Genomic DNA, 20,826 nt, shown 5'->3' with positions numbered 1-20,826 from the left:
GCAAGAAGCTCCGACGACGACGACGACCACATCACATACAACCAGATTCCAGATTTACCAACTGTTTATTTTCTAACGAGGGGAAAGGTTTCTTTGAAAAAAGACCTGACCTGACCTGACCCACACATACTGAGGAGATCATGAAAATATTGTATGCCATGAACGTACACGGACTAATCGATCAATTCAATCAAGCTATTTGACATGCCTGAATTGTTGGCTTACGAAATTGCATGGATTTTAACGAGCAAGCTATATGAAATATTTACATGACTTAATATGCTTAAAACATTGAAGTAATTCTATTTAATTTTATTTAATAGAATTATGTATTATTAAATTATTATTGTTAATTTGAATATAAAAATTGCTTTTGGTCCGATGAATCTCGGTGGCTTACTAAAGCCAAACGTTGCCTTACCAGGATTGATCTATAGTCACCCTTATTTTACGCTATTCGATCATGTTAAAAATTTGTTTGCTTATGAAATAAAGGGCCTAAATAAATCAAAATTGTTATTAAATAAACTATCTTTATTATGTTCAATAAATATTTTACATTCTGCTGGTGCTCATAGAAACCGATTGCTAAAATCATGAATTGGCTTACTGCAGTGGCTTACAGGGTTTCATAGAACTCTTATGATAGCGGTTTTTTTGTACATATAATGCTTTAAATAAAACAATAGATTCATTTTTTTTTCATGTATACAATACTATGAGATCAATTAATCAGTCAGTCAGTCAGTCAGTCAATCAATCAACCAACCAATCAATCAATCAACCACCCACCATCCAACTAACCAATCGATCAATCAACAAATCAGCCAACCAACCATTCATTCATCAACAAATCAACCAACCAATCAACAAATCAATGAACTAAATTGAATGAACCAAATAAACGAAAAAAAAAATAAATAAAAAAAATGTTTGCAAGGCTTGTTCAAACTCGAACAAACACTTAACCGTACAGATCTACAAACAATTTTAAGATTTTAGTAAAGAAAGAAAAACACAATAGTTGCTTTTATTTGAATCCATTCAAAAATGAAAAGTGACGGTTAATTAAAATTTTAAAAAAGTAAATTTTTTTAAATTAGTATTTTAAACAAACAAATTTAACAAAATGTTGACCGACAAAAAATAATTATTATCCATTAATATTATTTATTATACACACTCCTTAGTAGTTCTCGGAGAATGATACACGTAAGATGAACATTTAGTAAGAACAGTTCACAACATATCATAATGACTAAATCAACATACCAAAAAGAAATTATTTATACATGCATATATACAAAGTAAATCAAGAAATATCCAAAAATTATATAACCAAATTGAAAAAACTAGAAACCAGTCAACTTTTAATAAATAAATAAATTGACATTATTAAAAAGATTGCTGTTCATAAAGGTAAAATTTAAGGCGACGAGAATAAAATGTAGTTTGTTTTGTTGGTGTGGTGCTGTGAAGGGAAAACAAACAAATACATCACACAAAACTAGTAAAAAGTCGCAAGAATAGTAGTCAGTTACCTACCTACAATTAAATTACTCTCAGGGCCCTAGCTTACTTATAATCATTAACTCAGCTCACCTACCTACAAATATATATTTCTACGTTTTAGGAATTTTACATGTTTCAGATATTTTATTTAACATATTTTAGCGTTTTTATTTTACTTGAAACTTTGTAAATAATGTTAAGCCCTAGCCTACCTACGATTGTTCAACTCATCTCAATCCCTAACTTACCTATGAATTAAATTAAGTCCGGTAAAGAAAGTAGAAAGTTGAAGAGAAACATAACAACAACGACACCGAATGAATGGATGTTGTGTATGCGTGTGTTGTATTTATGTGTGTGTATGTAAATGTGCGGGCGTGTACTCTCCAGAAACTTCTTCACTCAATACGGATGAACCTCCATTGCGCCGACCATCATCTGACACCCATCGATGGAATGAATTTGATCGGATATCAAAAACACTAAATTGAAGAAAAAATAATAATTGATTAAAATAAAAAACAAGCCATTGGAAAAAATATGCAACTTATCTTTTTAAGATAACACTCAATCCTTTGTTCAAATTTGAGTACTTTAAAAGGTACAATGGGACAAAAACAAATTTACCTTTAAAATTATTTTAGAATTGTCATCGGAACGATCATCATGAGACCACCATCTGAAACGTGCTGACGCCCACCACAGCCCACCTCTCATCATTCTGTAGACAAGTTTTTTTAATTAGCGTGTTGGTAAATCAAGAAACAAAGGAACAAACGAATAAATGATTAATGAATGATTGAACGATTGGTTGAATGAATGAATTAATTAATCAATCAATGATTTGATGAATAAATAGAATGAATCAATGAATCAATAAATAGAGGAATAATTTGAAAGATAGTGATAAATGAATGAATTAATGAGAAAAAAAGAAACCAAACCATACATCAAAAACCGTCGTTGTTGTTGTTTTCTTCGAATTGTCATCGGAACGAATATCATGAGACCACCATCTGAAACGTGATGATGCCCACCACAGCCCACCTCTCATCATTCTGTAGACAAATTTTTTATTAGCATAGTAGTAAATCAAGGAACGCATGAACGAACGAACGAATAAATGATCAACTGAATGATTGAATAATTGGTTGAATGAATGAGAGAATGAATGAATGGATAAATCAATCAATGATTCAATTAATGAATAGAATGAATTAACGAATCAATTAATGGAAAAATTATTTTAAAGATTGAGTGATAAAATAAACGAATGAACAAATGAAAAAAATAAAAAACGAAACTAAACCTTACTTCGTCGTTACTGTAATCCATTGCACCGACCAACACCATCTGGTCGGCACACAAGATGTCATCCGAACTTTTGATTGTCGGTCGAACAGCCAACGCGCTGATTCTTTCTACACAACCATCATCATAAGTAAATCATCATGAGACCATCATCTGAAACGTGCTGATTCCCACCACTACCCACCTCTCATCATTCTGTAGACAAATTTTTTTTTATTAGCCTAGTAGTAAATGAATGTTAGAATTTTAGAAGCAAAAAAGTCTAAAGTAAAAATAATGACAAATAAATAATATTTTTAAATAATAAAGAGAGTAAAATGTAAACAAACTTACCGTCGTCCATTCCACAAAGGCAGAATGAAGAATGCCTTCCGGTTCTTGCGTTGTCCTCCATAACTGGTGCCAGTCTTCCTCGAGATTGTTGTTGAAACACAGCCAGTGTTGATAGAGAAAGATAAAGAGAATATTCTCATCAGAAAGCTTAGCGGTGCTTGCATCTCAAATTGCTTAATAAAAATAATCCTATCTACCTATTCAATTACCTTAACTAATATATATTAAATTATTAATGGTACGATAGTCGAAAGTCCCCCTTCCTTCTCCCTCCTTGCACAGAGGCTCACCGACAGCCAGGGCACCGGATAGTAAACCATTGCCGTGCGGATAGTAGACTATTGCCGTGCGGATAGTAAACCATTTGCCGTCCGGAAGCCGTGCGGGTAGTAGACTATGGCCATGCCGCATAGTAAATCATTACCGTGCAGATAGTAAACCATTGCCGTCCGGATAGTAAACCATTGCCGGTTCACCACTGGCCACCAAGGCTTACCTCTGACAAGAGACTTTGAAATCCAGAGTCTATCGGCTATCGTACCCTCAACTTACCTGTTCATTACAATTAAGCCCTAGCTTACCTAAAATTACAAAACTCAAGAGCCCAATTCATTTAGCCAATCGGCACCCACCCCACCACCTACGTAATGCCTTGGGCTCCAACTTAGTAATAATAATATAAAACTTAAACCCTAAATCTATTAATGAGTATGTGTTACAACGTAGCCTTAACCTACCTATTCATTACATTACGGTCCTAGCTTACCTAAAATTTCAAAACTCAAGAGCCCAATTCATTTAGCCAATCGGCGCCCACCCCACCACCTACGTAATGCCTTGGGCTCCAACATAATAATAATGTAAAACTTATATTAGCCTACCTATCGATACACTTACAGCGTTTTAATTTACATTACCAGATTGTTCCTAGAATTACATTATTGCCCTTAATTACCTATATAATTAAATTACTCTCAACCTTAGTAATAATAAATTAGAATGTGTAATGAAAATAAAATTACGCTCAAATACTAACATATGCGTTTATGTATGTATTTGTGTGTGTGTGTGTAATACGCTGATGCGTGTAATGTTGGTGCAAGAAAAAATTTAAGCGATAAACTTACGCGCCTACCTATTCAACTACATTAGTGTTGGGTGCTTCTTATCTATCCTACCTACAATTAAAATTATGCCTATCTAACCTACCTATATAGCTACTTAATGTATTTGTGTGTGTAAGCGTGTGCGTTTGAGCATTCTTACTTAATGTTAAATTACAGAGAAAAACAGAGAAAAAAGAATAAAACGTATCCCGGCCAGGCGTGTGTTCTTTGCCACTGAATGAATGAACGTAGCCTGACATCCTCCATGATGAACTCCTCTGGAAGCTTCAACCTGAATGAAATGGAAACATGTTATTTAATTAATTTAAATGAAAATAGAGAAACGAGCCGCGGTGAAACCCGCCAGCCGGAAAAGCCAGCTAACTGGCAAAAAGAACCGCAAAGAAACCGTAAAACGAACCCCAGCCAGGCGTGCATTTTTTGCTCCTGAATGAACGAACGTAGGGTGACATCACAACCATTCTGATCTTCCACGATGAACTCCTATAGAAGCTTTAACCTGAATGAATGAACCTGAATGAACCTAAATGAATGGAAAAATCTTATTTATTTAATTAATTTAAACGAAAATAGAGAAACGCAAAGAAGCCGACCGGTCGGCAAAGAAAAGAACCGCAAAGAACGGTATCTATATAGGATTTATGCTCTATATAACTCTATATAACTCTATATAACTCTATATAACTCTATATAACTCTATATAACTCTATATAACTCTATATAACTCTATATAACTCTATATAACTCTATATAACTCTATATAACTCTATATAACTCTATATAACTCTATATAACCAAGCATACTACCACATTCAATCAATAAAAATCCCAATAAAACCAGGAACCACCGCGTACCTGTTATATGTATGGTGTGAAACAAAACAAAAAAACAAAACAAAAAACACACCACCAAGTAGAGTAAAAGAATTGAAGTCCCTAACCTACCTATGTAACTAAATTAACTTATGCCCTAGCCTACCTATATAAAAAATTAATCTCAATCTCACCTACCTACGTTTCATTAACTTAACTCAAGACTCATGAAGAAAGAGGAAAAGGAGTAAAAAAGAACATAAAATACTACCACACAAACAAACATGATGTATGTATGTATGTAGGAGCAACCGCTAAAGAACCCACCTAAAATATAAAAAAATACAACTTACAAACACGCAAACCACAGACATGCAAACTCTATATAACTCTATATAACTCTATATAATTCTATATAACTCTATATAACAAAATAAATAAAAATAAATAAATTATAAAAATAAAGAAAATGAGATCAGACAGACTGCTTCAAGCGAGGCAGAATGCCTGATCTGATTTACGTGTTATTTCAATTCCTATTTATACTCGTTTCAACCATACATTTTCATCATTTCAATCATTCACATCAGTAAAAAACTTATTTAATGTATGTACTACACTATTATACAGTCTTAACCACAATGTTAACCGTACTAAATTGACGTCATCGAACGAACGCTTTCGAAGCTTTCTGATTGGCTGGTTGAATCTGCTATATTGCTTTTTACGTAAACATATAATCTTATGAATTATTTGTATACATGGATTCTAGTCACTTTATATATATATATATAAATATATATAAATTCATTATAAAAGCAACAGTAATCAGTGCTATATATGTACGCACGCAGTTCAAATGTTCTGGGAGAATTCAAATTAGTTTGAGACCACACCTTGCTTAACATCCAATTCCATGCCGAGCCAAGCCAAGCTGAGCCAATATGCGTAGATGTATAAGCGCTTTTATATTAAAGTTTTGCTCGCTTTATATTCGAATATCCCAATATAACAAATTCTCCATCCTATTTTAAAAATTTTCTTTGATGCTTTTTATCAGTCAGGTCACATTATCATTATCGATATCGCGATGAAATCAAATTGAATTTTTTTTTAAATTGTTGATAAAAGTAACTAGTATATAGTAAAAAGTTTAAATTTTTCTGAGAGAATTCAAAATAATTCGAGACTACACCATAACACAATTGTACAATTTGAATGTGTAAATACAACATGATAAATGTTTTATAACTACGTGTATCTATCTATCTATCTATTTCTTTATTTAGTTCTGCCTGCGTATGATATTTGGTCATATTTATTTAATAGGAATTGAATACAAGCTTTATACCGGCTGATTAACTTAACTACCGTGCAGTAAAATTACTACCGTTAACATGACGTCATTTCCTCCAACAATTTCGCAAAGAATTACCCATCCTATTTAATAAATTTTATTTGATGGTTTTTTATTAGTCAGGTCACAATCATTATCATCGATATCGCAATTAAATCAAATTGATAATTTTTTAAATTTTTAAAAAAGGTATCTTTGTTCATTTTATGATACCACTTTGATCAATAAGATACTGTATGATACATATAACTAGAATAAATGTTGAAAAACAAAGTAAGATTGACAATTTTTAACAAATTGCTTAGCAGATAAGCGTATAACAATTTTTTAACGTTTACAGCGTTTACATAATTATTTTTTTTGAAAATATACATGGCGTTCCAAGACGACTAAAACATTTATAGCACAACTTTACGTACGTTCAAAGCGATTGTCTTAGTTAAAATAAAAAAATTATTTGTTCGGGATTTTCTCTTAAAATTCACGTTGACGCCACATCATCAAAAGCAAATGTCATCAGCGTCAGGCATACGAAAGAGGCACCATGAAAAAAGTGAAGTTTGTTTGACCAGGCCCAGTTACAGAAATGGTCGACACCCCAAAGCTGTGAAGGTTCTATACCATGAATTTACTGTTTTTTTTCTAATATTATGTTTGGTAGTGTAGTACAAATATTATCAAATGCTTGCAATTGTCTTTCTTTTTTTCAATTTCTCTAGTGTTGAACATTTTAAAAATATTATAATATACTAATTATATTATATTATAATTTTATCTGCAATGATATGATAATAAACATGTCCTGGTTATGACATTAAACTGCCTTGTGAGTGATGTTGGATCATCAAAGGCTAGGCCCACCGCTTATAACTGTGGTTGCGTAAGGAAGGGCATCCTGCGTAAAAATTAGCCAAATAAATTACTTATGATGACAGAAGTGAACCTCAGTATACGGCAGAATGGCATCGAGGGGTATTTTGGTTTCATCATAGGTAGCCAAACGGCAACCCCAATCTCGGGGAAAATGTCGTCTAAACGTGTGTTGTTTGTTGTTGATATGATAATAAACCAAACATATATTGAGATTGATTGAGTAATTAAAAATTATTAAAATTAATACCAATCTTGACTTAAATCAGTTGGTCATAGTGTAGTGAAGAGTAGTTAGTCTCTAAACTAAACGAACTGATACTTTATAATAGAGGTCATACCAGATTGTAGTAAAAAGTTTGAATTGAAAAAATAAGATCATTTCAGTTAAAGTTAAGTATCCCTTTGCTTTGCTTTGACATTTTTCTTTATTGAGGTTCAAGTAGTCGAACTATGTTTATAAAATTACAGATTTTAGTGATTACTAATATTTTAACATGCAGGTATACACAGTTGGTCACGAATCCATCTACCTGTTGGTTAGAAGGTTGTCCTCAGTGCCAGGCAGCTACGAGGGACTGATCAACAAGATGAAGACCTTTGGAGATGTGCTGGATCACAAGATACTGACCGACTACCCCAAAGATGCATCAGAAACCTTCACAGATGTTGCATTGGTCAAGTTTAAAAAACTTGTTTCAGCAAGGTGGGCGGCTTGTAAAGTACTAAAGTTTGAAAGATAGGTAATTGCTGTTGTTATTAAAATATTGTTTCAAAAAAAATTAAAATAATGATGGCTGTCTTAAATTAAGAATGTTTTCTTAAAATTATCATGCACAGAATAGCTAAAAAACGAATGGATGATTTGAACTACATGGGAGAAAGTTTACACTGCTGTTACGCTCCTGAGTTTGAAACCGTGGAGGAGTGTAGGGAAAAGTTGGAAACTCGGAGGATGGCAGTGTTAAAGAAGCTGAATGAAGAGAAGTTGAGTTGTAGCGATGTTGTTGTCTCCAGCGATATCCGTGTTGGTTCTGGTGAGTTGTTTGTTGTGTGTTTGAGCTTGTTCATGCTTGTCTATGTTTGTTTGCAGTTGTGTCAGGTTGGTTGTTTCTAAACTCTTGTTTACTGATGTGTGTTGGTTTTGTTTAGGTTTTAAACATTGATTGTTATATTGTTAATCTCCAAATATGTCAGTTTGCTGTATATGTATTATCTCTATTGACATGCTATGAATAGTCTATTTAACTGTTAATTAATTAGGCTGACACCAAGCGATATGTTTCTAAAACACTTAGAATTAATTTAATTTTGAATATAATTTCTCTGTTGAAAACAAGATTACTTAAGGAATTCAAGAAATGATGACATCAAAGGAATGGATGGTTCTCATGGAAATCATAACGTGACTGATGCATCATCCGAACAACTCACTTCCAACTCGTTTCTTCATTATCCTCATATCTCTCAACAACCACAACCTCAGCAACATCATCAGTTATATCAACAGCAGCTGCAGCAACAACTTCAGTTTCAACAACAAATTCAACAACAGTTTCAGCAACAAATTCAACATCAACAACCACATCCGCAAAGCCAGCTATCTTACTTTCACCCTCAGTTTGATCCCGTTCCATTCCTGTCTTCACCATACCAACATCACCAAGAGTTGCATCCTCAAAGTTTCCACCAACAGCAACCTCTACAAAACCATCTGCACCACCAATTCCAGCAACCGTCTCAGCAACAACTCATGCAACAACATCATCAGCCCAAACATCAACTACACAAAAATTTTATGAACAATCAAACGTCTACAAAAGTGACTTCTACGCAACTTGCAACAACAACAACAACAACTGCTCAGACAACAAAAGCAACTACACCGACAACAAAAGCAACTACAGCGACAACATCAAAATCACAGACAACAGCAACAAACATGTTACCGAGACAAGTTGTTCGACCGGTCTGCAACAAAAAGACATCCATCCATCATCACAATCAGTTACTCAGGTACTACTTATTTATTTGTTATCATATATTTATTAATGATCATTACATTGAAATAAAATGCTTACAACAAAAGACATCAATCTCTTATCCACAAGACAAAGGCCATCTTGAAATTGAAATTAATATCTTGAATGCAGGGAGCAGGCCTTGGAGTTGAGGGAGAAGCCGCAGGGTCCTTCGTTGTTAGAGGAGGACGAGAGGAAGAGGAAGATCTTTCGTGCTTCCATCACAGGCGATCCGTCATTGGATGCGACTGTCATGTCTGTCAGAAATGTTGTCAACAAGTTAGCTTCTGACGTTGGCTGATCTGATTTTATTTATTTTTTTTTTTCTATAAACATTTTACGGCACTGCAGCTCCCAAGATGGTGCCATAATGTGCCAGTAATTTTAATTTTTTTTTCCTTATTTTTGTTTTATTTTGTTTTGTTTTTTTTTCATAATTATTTAGTTCCTATTATTACATCCTCAAAATCAAACCCAGCCGAGACGATTTAACGAAACTGATTTTATTTGATACACTGCTAGGAGATGAATGTTTTGTGCTTCTCTGAAAAAATATAGTCGTTCACTTAGTGATTTTGGATAGTCAACATTAGCATGTAAAGACTGTTAATAATTGTAGACCTACAAATTTTCAGTTTGTAAATTTGTTCCCTGTTTGCTGTTGTAGTTTGTCCTGTCGAGTTTTCTATTTCGAGAATTTGCTTCTACGTTTTAAATTTTAACATTTATTTTGTTATTTTTAATAAATTATCAATAAATTTCTTCGGCATATATAATATCTATTCTTTGTACACTTCTCAAGTTGAATTCAATAAAAAAAAAATCATTTTATAATAACACGAGTTTTGTATTAGTTACCGAATGATGAGCTAAACATTTCGAAATATAAAAATTTTATCAGCCGAACTCGTTCGTTTACGTGACTTGCGCCTGTTCCCATCACCCATTCTTCAACATTCACATAGGCCAGACACAAAACGATGCACAAAATTATCATCTTAAAATCGTCGAAGGCCAACACTGAACTCTTCCGTACGCTTATTATTGGTTATATCTAAATGTCAATAATTTGAAAACTATTATACTTCTACCATATTACTACTCACTTCATTTCTCCAGTAATTCACATTGCAACTCACAGCTACGAATGGCCCGGCTAAGGTTTCAACTGGGTAATAATAGCAAAAATTTGTTTTCCTATGCTGGTAGGTCGTAGTTTTTTTTTCTTTTTGATAGAAAAAATGCGCGTTAAAATTTCTCTCACGGATATACGTTACACAATCAATTAAAAATTAATTGTAGTTTATAAAAGAAATGAGCCACAACGTTAATCGGTTAAAATTAATCATCATCACCACGGTCCAGTCCGACCCTCCATGACTTTATTGACATCCATCCACCTCCATCTGCCAGCTTCCGCAGCAACCTTCAGGTCCGCTTAAGTGCTTAGAAGTTTTTTTAATATTTCTACTTTTAAATTGATATTCCAAAGATTTAAACATTTCCCTATTGTCCTACCTCGGGAAACTGGGTCTCTGGACGCTAAACGAAGATTGATTGATTGATTGATTGATTGATTGATTGATTGATTGATTGATTGATTGATTGATTGATTGATTGATTGATTGCAAGGCTGACTCTTTCACTTTTTTTGTGAATAAAATGGATTAGAAAAAAGTATGAACGTGAGGCACGTACGTGATTAAAATTAATGGGCTTCAACGTCATCCACATTCACGGCAGTAACAGCCACAGTAACATCCGACACACTCAGAGCCAAAGTTTACCGTTAATAATAAAATTAGTAATAGCAACAGTTATGTTTGAATAACTGACGGCTGTAGTCCGCGTCTTTATTATACATGCTTATAGTTGTGTATGTGTGTAAGAAATATCATTAGTTTCTGTTTTTTAACAACCCAAGAGGGTTTAAAAATCTTAATTATCTAAATAATTATAGTGATTCAACATTGGAAAGAAGCCTAATGAACGAAACAATCATTACATTCAACTTAATTATAATTAAACATTTCAACTGTATCATTTACAAAACAATATCAACAAATTCATGGAGAGATATTTCAAATGGATTCCTTCAACTCCACATTTCTCCACCCCTTCCGTCCCAGCCTCACCCACCCACCTGGCCATCCACCATCCACCCGCCACCACTAGCACCCACAGAGACACCTACAGAATGGAGTGTTGTGGGTGGTTCTGGACGCACAACATGAACTCACTGACCGGAATCTTCTTGATCATGGTCAGGTGAACCGCACGAAAGATCGGAAATCTGTGTGTGTGTTTGCGTGCGTGCGTGCATGTGTGTGCGTGCGTGGGCAAATTTCTGTTCAAGTGGAGCAATTTCTCCATATTAATTTCTACTTACTCCATATTAATTTCTACTTATTATTTATAATATAAACAATCAATCGAATTTACTTTTTGAAAAATTGTTTGAAATGTTTGAATGGCCAGCTTACAACACATTTCTGCATTGTTAAACTGAACAAAAACTAAAAAAAAATTTTTCCAATGAAGACTTTAACAATGTGGTAATAAAAATTTAATGGCGTTTTCCAAAATAAATAATTAAAATATTGAAGCTATGAATTTAATAAGAAGATAATATGAAACGAACTTTTCCATGATGTCCCTGTGAAAGAAAAATAATAATTTAAATATAACAACAAATTGACATTTTTGAGAAACAATCGTCAATAGACCTGAAAATTTCTCAAAATTTCTCATACCATTCAAGAAAAGAATTGCAACTTTAGTGTTATCCAGGCTAATTTAAACGCTTCGTGTGCTGTCCAATTAAAACAGAATAACGGAAGATAAGAACATTGAAAAATAGTAAGATGGCCCTGCCTTAATATCATCCCATCCTCCGTATATTATCAACAATATCATAATCATTATCAACAACATGTTTGCCTCCATCATCATCATTATCATCATTATCCTCATCATCATCATCATCAACAGTCTCCACCATCACACAATCACCCTTAACACACTTCTCCACTTCACTCTCCCTCTCAAGTATGGAATAGATGTTGGCAGCTGTGATCGGCCCCTGCAGCTTCTGTCCTTGTAGCATTTCTTCTTCCAGTTCTGCCAGAGTCTGTTGTTGTGTTGGTTGGTGGTGTAGTTGTTGATGTTTTGTTGTTGCTGTATTGTGTTGTTGTTGCTGTACTGTGTTGTTGTTGCTGTATTGTCTTGTTTTTGTTGTATTAAGGTGACGTTGTTAAATTATTGCTGTGTTGTTAATGTAGTTGTGGTTGTTGCAGTTGATACACTTGTCGATGCGATTGTCGTCGTGTAGTTGTTGATTCTAATTTTGTGTAGTGTAGCGTCTGCAGTGAAGCTGTTGATGCCGGTGTTAATGTAGTTGTCAATGTAGTAAATTGTGTATTGTGTAGTTGTTGTATTACGTTGTCGTTGCTAATGCCGTTGCTTCAATATCAAATGTGTAGGCTACACGACCTGCATACAACTGCGCTATTCCATGTTGTTTCATTCAACGAAAACTTCATCCACAAACACAAATAATGACCCTTAATTATAATTATTAAAGTAATTACAAATATAAAGTAATTTACACCAAAAAATCAACCATTCAAAAACCTTTTCCGGTTCATTGGCAAAATACTCGGCCACCTTCCTATTCCTACCCCCGTAGCTGGAGGCTATCAAGTCGGCTATGGCGCAACTCTCGAAGAACGTCTCCAAACGCGTGTCTGACGTCAAGAATTAGTGGTAGTAGTAGCGGTAGTAGCAGCAGGGGCAGTAATAGTAGCAGTAGTAGAAGCAGTAGTAGTAGTAGTAATAATAATAATAATAACAGTATCAGTAGCAGTAGTAGTAGTAGTATAGTAGTGCTAGTAACAGTAATTGTAGCTGCAGAAGCAGCAGTAGTAGCAGCAAATGTAATAGTGGTAGCAGCAGCAATGGAAAAACTAACTTGGAAAGTACCTCTTGCAGAACTCGATCATCTCCACAAATCCCAGCCTTATGATGGTGGCCTTCGTGTTCTGACTGCCCGCCCTCGATCCATCCACCAGCCCTGCCGCCAATGCTATCACGTTCTTCGTCAGCATGATGTTAATAAAAATAAAAAAATCAGTAAAACGAAATTATTGTTACTTGTATTTATATTGTTATTATTATCGTTGGTAGTAATGAAATCACTATCATTTTCTCATTCGAAGTATTGCTATGATGGCCTACTGTGTACATTTTGCAATAATCAAGTTAGCACCACGTGAAGACCACTCAGGGACGGATTCAAAACTTCAGAGGCCTCACAGGGCATTGAAAGAATGGAGACTCTAATTGCTTTCCAAATGAAAAATCTTATTTCCCGCCACATATCCCACGAGCTTATTGCTAAAGAACAAATTATTTCAACAATAATTCATTGCTAAATTAGCGTCAAATGAAATTTACTAAAGAATAAATTAACGTTAAAAAAATCAAAAAAAAATGTTTGGTAGAGAACGTAAAAGTTGTCTTAACACAAATAATTCTAAAATTCTGTTGTGCAGATGTCTTTTGTAAGTTTTTTTTTGCCTTTCATAAATCCGACGCAGAGAACATCATTTCACACACACACACACACACACACACACACACACACACACACACACACACACACACACACACACACACTATGTGTATGTGTGATCTCACACATACACACACCATGCACACACACAACTTGTCAACACTTTTAAACTAGTTATAATAACAAACAACAGACCAAATAAAAACCGTAAACAACCATGGCAAAAACAACTTTAACTGATCAACAACAGAAGCAACAGCAGCAAAACAATTTAGGTTAGAATTCACCTTAAGGGCGCCACACATCTCGACAGTTTCTTCATCAGGGACGCATCTGATTCGAAAGTACTTCGTCTCAAACAACTTTTTGAAGATTTCTGAATGCTGTAGGTCGTTGCATCCTTCCATGTTAACGTCGAGTGGATGTTCAACGTGGTTGGGAAAGTGCGAGTTTACGTTGAAATATCAGTTGTGAAAAAAATACTAAATTTATTTAGGAATACATATCTGTAGAAGGCGCCTCGATGTATTTCGACAAATTTTGTAACATTTAAAGTTTACTACATATTGAAAATTTAAGAAATTTTACAAAAATTTCATAGATGTATATAAAGAAGCGTGATATAACATAAACATTTCGCTTATTATTAACATAAAAACAAACAGTTTAAACGCGATTTAAAGCTGACCGCAACTTAACAACGATAGCAGCAACATCACCAACTGCACCATTAACTAAACCATTTGCAACTGCAACTGCATTAGCGGCAACTACATCAGTTGCTACTACATCAGCTGCAACAACTCCTTCTGCAACTACATCAGTAGCAACAACATCAGGTTGGCAGGTCAGCTCATTTGGTAAAAATGCCATGCAAATGGGTAATCACCAGATTTGAAGGTACCTAGCCAAAACAACTCAACCGACAGATCTTTGTATGTGATAATTGGGCAAATGTGTATTTATACCGTGTGTTGTTGAATGTAGGTATTGTATCTATGGCACAAAAATGTTAATGCATCAGGAACAATATGAACGCATAATAAGAATAAACATCACCAACACCAACTACCAACCAATAGTTGCCTCACAGAACTCCTCCCTGATGACCCCCTCGGCAATGTTGGCCCCCATGAGGGCAGCGCAGGGAACGTTCAATTCCCGCCTGATCGTGTTCGATATCAAACTCAACCTTCCATCTTCCACGTTGAAGCCCTAGTGTAGTACGATGATGATGATTCCGATTGTGACATCATCATGATGATGACGAATTCGATTGTGACATCATCATCATCATGACGATTTCAATTGTGATATCATCATGACATGATAACGTTTATAAATGTTACGCGGTGACGATGATTTCAATGGTAATTTGATGATGATGAATGCAAAGAACACTTCTTTCAACATTGTCAAAACAGTCATGATTAGGAACGTACTTACCAAGCATGTTTTTATTATTATTATTATTATCATTATTATTATTATTCCTTAATTGTTGATAATAAATTCTCGTTCTTTAATTAAACAATTAATAATTGCTGATATTGTTTTGTATCATCGTCATCATTTCTATAACAATCATGATCACATCTTCATATTAATCACTGCGAATTTAACTTCTCATCTATCTATCAATCAATCAATCAGCTAATCGGGCCATGTTGTGATATAGTATTTATGTTGTGTATTTCTGTCAAAACACCATCTAGCTTAAATAAACATCATTAATTAATTAACATCCTCTTCAATAACATCATTATATCATACATCACCACCTTAATCATCGTCATAGCAATGGCAGTCTTCTTAACCCTGTACCTCAGTTGGTAGCAGACGTTTGGAATGAACTGGATTGGGAGGACGAAGACCAGGATATCCGATCCCACACAGGCTTTGAATAAATCTGGGATTGCTACCTGAATAGGAGATTGTTGATAATGTTGATAATAATGTTTTGAATGATTGATTGATTGATGAGATGCCGATTTAAAAGGAGGGACAGGGGTTTGGTTACATTGGCAATGATGACCAACTTAAAAGAAACAAGCACACTTAACGGCAGTAAGAATAATGACAACGATGACAAACGAACAAACAAATGAACGAACGAACAAACAAATGAACGAACGAACAAACAAATGAACGAACGAACAAACAAATGAACGAACGAACAAACAAATGAACGAACGAACAAACAAATGAACGAACGAACAAACAAATGAACGAACGAACAAACGAACGAACAAACAAACAAACTGAAACAGCCAAAGAAGCAGACTGACAATATTATCAGGCAGGATGTGTCCTTTGAGGTACTTGACATTTACGTGTGTCGTGTTGATGATCTCACTCAACTTCTGTCCCTCCACGATCTCCTCATACACGTACAAGTACACCTTGTAGTCGAACAACGACGGGTACTTCAACGTATTTACCGCCGCCAATTTGGCTACAACTGAACCCCTAGCGAGTGTAAATTGCAAAATTGTAATTGGAATTGTAAAATTGTAATTTTATTTGTAAAACTGTAATTGTAACAGTTTAATAGTCTAACTTAAGTTATGAGTGTAGTAATCGTATGAATAATCAATAATGATATTGAGAGTTTACCAGTTGCCAGAGCCAATGATTGTGACTTTGTACAGTGACATGATGCAAGACGACAGCTATAAATGATAACTACTTCTCTTACAACAATTTTTAAATTTAAGCGCTAAAGTTGAATATGATAAACTTAAGCTTATAGTTCAAACCTGTTTGCCAACAACGTTTTGTTTTGTAAATATGAACGTCACAACGAATTTATAGAGTGCCTGATTGAACATCAGTGGAAAATGTTTTACGGCATAATAGTTTTCAGTTGAAAAATCAATTAAACGAAAGTATTTTTCAATATGAAGCGTTTTTAAAAAATTTCGGTGAGGCCAAGAAAGGTTTTAGAGAGACCAAGCCAACTCTTTAAATTTAAAATTTTTTACAAAGAAAAATTAATTTATTTCAATCAAACCTGTGGAACTATGGACGAGCTAAGTGGAAAGAAAATTAATTTAAAATGTCCAGGAGCCACTGTGCATGGTATATGATTGCAAAGTTTCAGGAAGGCATGATGAGGATGGTGATGGCGGCGGTGATGATGATGATCCCAATCGGTCAACAGATGGTTGATATTTCATGGATTGTGTTTCAAAAAAACGTCGAACCACCAATCGTTTGCTCTACTGCACTGTACATATGTGCTGTTGAGAGGCTGGGTTGTTACTAGGAAATCGATACCGTTGTTGGTTTGGTAGATAATTAATTGATAGAAAGCTAATGTTTCGGTTTGAACGTTGCTGCACGATGGTTTGAAGGTTTGCTGCTGTTTGCGTGGATGTTAGTTGGGAATGATTGTTTCTTTTTTATTACAACGTTAAGGAGCATTTATGCCGCTGAAGCCAGTGAAGCCAGTGAAGTTGATAATGCGTGGTTGGTTGCTGGTGCTGCTTTTCGAAATATAAATTGTGGCTGCTTCAACAGATATTTTATTGCTGTTTTTATTATGGTTGGTCTTTGTTTTTTATTTCAAGATTTGGACAAAATGAATCATTTTTCGCATTGTAATTGCAAAAGCACATCTGTTGTTCTGATTGAAGAGACTTAACTATCAGATTAACAAAAGAAACACTTCTTATTTCAGTTAATAATTTGTATTGAATGAAAATATCTTAATCAACAGTGCAACAGCAAGGATAATTGTGTCAGAAATGTTTCATTTTAAGCTAATGAATACACGAGACACGTTAAAATAGTGACGACTTTAGTGTATATACGAATTAAAATTTATATTCAGCAATGGTTTTATTGGGAAAACAATTTCAAAACACTCAAAACTAATAAATTAATGTAACGATCTAAAATTGTTTTAACCTTAATGATTGTTAAAAAAAAATTTACAAAAAACGTTAAAATATCAAAAAAACTCGTAAACTGAAACTGACTGCATGAAATGTTTATTCAATATAATTGTTAAAAATATAGCTCATTAGGTAAGAATGAAATCATGAAATCTCTAAAGTTCATTCGAATTATTTCAACTGCAAACTCAAACATTTGTTGCTGTTATTATCAACAGAAACAAATTGTCAACGATCATGCAAATACGATCCAAACCATTACATTTCATTACATTATATTACATTGAAGATGAATCTTTATTTTTATTAATAGTTTAGAAATCCTATTAACAAATTCTCAACTTATTTTGGTTTTCTTCTTTTAAAAAAAACTTAAATCTTAAACACATTTTTTTGGACAAATGTAAAAGCATACATAAACTATTTAACTCATTTAAGAAAATTAAATATAGGAGATAAATGACCATTAAGAATATATACTCCTTACACGTTTGGCTTCATCATCATCCTGTGGTAGGTGATGGGGTATGATGCATAAGAGAATGCGCCAAAAACGCCATTCATGTTTTGACAATAGCACTCATTGCCATTGTACCAATTTCCTGAAACATACCACACGGCACAATTGATTTTGGGAGCTAGGTCGTTATCCATATCAAAAGTTGTAAACTTCATTCCGTTGTGAACCATAGTGGGAGTAGGACAGTTTAGAACATTGCTCCTATCTCCAATGTATCCAGATACGTTGAGGGAATATTTTTTAAGCTCCGAATTGACCTGGGATTGTGTTAATTCTTTATAGTTAATTATTTATGAATGAAAACATTTTTTAAAAATCGTGAAAATAGTTGATTAAAAATAATTGTAACCATTTAAAAATTTTACAATTAAAAGTATAAAAAGGTTCAGTAGAAATTGTAAACGCCATTACATTTTAAATCTAATGATACAGTTTGGTAATTCTGCGAATTTGTATATTTTGCAATCGACAAACCTTAAAATGATCATATTCATCAGAGTACCAAGCTCCTTGAATAAGAACTTCAAATCTCAACCTGTAATCAGCCGATGTCGTTAATTGGTGCATCTTCTCCAGACCAAACCAGAAGTTTTTGTCGTAAATACCAAAACCTGACTAGAAAATATGTGGTATTATTTGTATAATAAAAACTCAATTGTAGTTATTAATTCTTAAAAATTTACTTTGTATGTATTCCATGGTTGTTTGAAACTTTGCGAACCATCAATCCTCTGCTGAATGACAATCCATTCATTAACAGACGTAACAGGGGTTAGAGTAGCAAACGTTGGAATGTTCAACAAAACTGACTTGTTGACAGCGCTGTATGCTGTTGTACATTAAAGTTAAAGGTAGTCACAACTATGAAAAAATATTTTTATATAATTTTTTCACACATAGATGTACGGTTGAAAAAAGGCAAATGTTAATATAACCGTATAAAGTAACGAAAAATACCTTGAGGATCAAGACAGATGGACAACTGCCTGTTACCAGTGAGACACATGTAGAGAGCACAAGGATTTTTAATGCCAGGTAGTGAGTTGGAACAAGAGTAGAACAATCCACCGTTGAAGGTGAATGGAAAGTTGCAGGATTTGCTCACGGTTAAAACTGTGATGTTATCTTTATGAAGATTGACATGAAAAAAGATAAAAAAATTGTTATCGTTCTCTATCTTTGTCTCGCTTTCTCAGCTCATTTTGGCCAATAAAGTTTTTTTCATTTATTTTCATGCTGTTACATCATCACACTTCATTTAAGATTTGCATTAACCCATTCTTTATGTGAACATTGGGCGAAACTCAGACTTTCGTACGGGTATGTTGCGGTGCTTGCGCTTGCAAATAATGCGTTGTGTATGAACGTTTTAAAACTAGGGTCTTGAGACTTGATTTAGGAAAAGGCAGGGCGAACTTTTGTCTTTGTGCTTCCACAAAAAAGAACCTCTAGAAGAAAGATTTTTTTTTCAAGACCCGACAACTAAATGTAGATTTTTTGTCGTTTTCCTAATCAGACTAAAAAATTCATGTTGTGTCTTAACTGCAGTGATAACATCTACTCAATAATTGGGTTAATTTCTGAGTTTTAAATGACATCGCTTGGCTTGGGGCTGGGTCGCCTGGTCCTGTTACGCAGTGACCTGGTTTAACCCAATGTGCTTAAGCGTTAGGTTTGATTAACATTGTACATGTAAGTTGCAGGAGATTAGACGCCGGTAATAACAATGATTAAACCATATTTCAAAAGGATTCTCTCATAGCCAAGTTGCATAATGGGTTAAAAATACAGAGATGTTTAAACATTCCACAAAAAAAACTTTATTTTCAAAAATTAAAGAACTCAAAACTTTTAAAATATAAATTTAAAAAATTTTATTTCACAAAAACACCAAATCATTTGATGGAGAGCTGTTGAATTTTTAAAAACATCTGAACTTTGAATTTCTGGAAAATGTTTTCCTATTGCAACATTAATCTAAACTTATAAAACGTAAAGTCCTATTGCTACCAAAAAAACATCAAATCAACTTTTAGAATAAAATATATAGAGATTGTTGGATTATAAAGCATGTCCAGTAAAAATTGGATTGTGATTCCCACGTCACAAACATGATTAAATGTACCAAAGTTCCTACCCATTCAGTTTGATCATCATCCTGCAATATATGAAGGAAACACTAGCATAATCAATATAAGCAGTACCAAACGGACAATTCACACTCTGAAAATGGCAGAGACTAAACCAATTTCCGGAATAATACCCCAACGCGCAGTTGTAACCGGGATAGGGATTGTTGTCCTGGTCAGGAGTGGAAAATTTATTGCCATTATGACGAAGTTTGACATTGGCTTGGTTCGGGACATCCGCCTTATCTCCAACGTGACATGACGAAGGCCACTACTCGCGAAGTGGAATTTGTCTTGAAGATGCTCAAAATGCCCATGGTGGAATATGAGGGATTTCAAGGATGTATTAAATGTTAGATCA

The 20,826-nt window shown here is 34.2% G+C and overlaps 3 protein-coding genes across 3 annotated transcripts; 1 reads left to right on the top strand and 2 right to left on the bottom strand.

Annotated features, from left to right (window-relative positions):
* Positions 1-6,886: 6,886 nt before the first annotated feature.
* On the top strand, positions 6,887-9,021 carry HELRODRAFT_192174 (hypothetical protein; the record flags this gene model as incomplete). Its single annotated transcript, XM_009021907.1, has 4 exons — positions 6,887-7,065; positions 7,827-8,029; positions 8,164-8,360; positions 8,664-9,021. Coding segments are annotated over exons 1-4 (858 nt in total), but the record flags the coding sequence as incomplete, so codon positions are not given.
* A 2,513-nt stretch (positions 9,022-11,534) lies between these two features.
* On the bottom strand, positions 11,535-16,574 carry HELRODRAFT_81612 (hypothetical protein; the record flags this gene model as incomplete). Its single annotated transcript, XM_009021906.1, has 9 exons — positions 11,535-11,637; positions 12,368-12,474; positions 12,978-13,090; positions 13,315-13,438; positions 14,205-14,317; positions 14,994-15,132; positions 15,699-15,839; positions 16,206-16,386; positions 16,534-16,574. The coding sequence occupies 9 exons, from the start codon at positions 16,572-16,574 to the stop codon at positions 11,535-11,537; spliced, it is 1,062 nt and encodes a 353-aa protein (XP_009020154.1).
* Positions 16,575-17,332: 758 nt separating this feature from the next.
* On the bottom strand, positions 17,333-20,782 carry HELRODRAFT_174450 (hypothetical protein; the record flags this gene model as incomplete). The annotated part of the gene is made up of 6 exons (XM_009021905.1): positions 17,333-17,450; positions 18,430-18,593; positions 18,811-18,947; positions 19,058-19,165; positions 19,294-19,461; positions 20,719-20,782. The coding sequence occupies 6 exons, from the start codon at positions 20,780-20,782 to the stop codon at positions 17,333-17,335; spliced, it is 759 nt and encodes a 252-aa protein (XP_009020153.1).
* Positions 20,783-20,826: the final 44 nt, after the last annotated feature.

The sequence above is a fragment of the Helobdella robusta genome (genome assembly GCF_000326865.2).
Source record: "Helobdella robusta unplaced genomic scaffold HELROscaffold_30, whole genome shotgun sequence".
Classification (NCBI taxonomy): domain Eukaryota; kingdom Metazoa; phylum Annelida; class Clitellata; order Rhynchobdellida; family Glossiphoniidae; genus Helobdella; species Helobdella robusta.
This window is presented reverse-complemented; position numbering and strand designations above follow the sequence as displayed.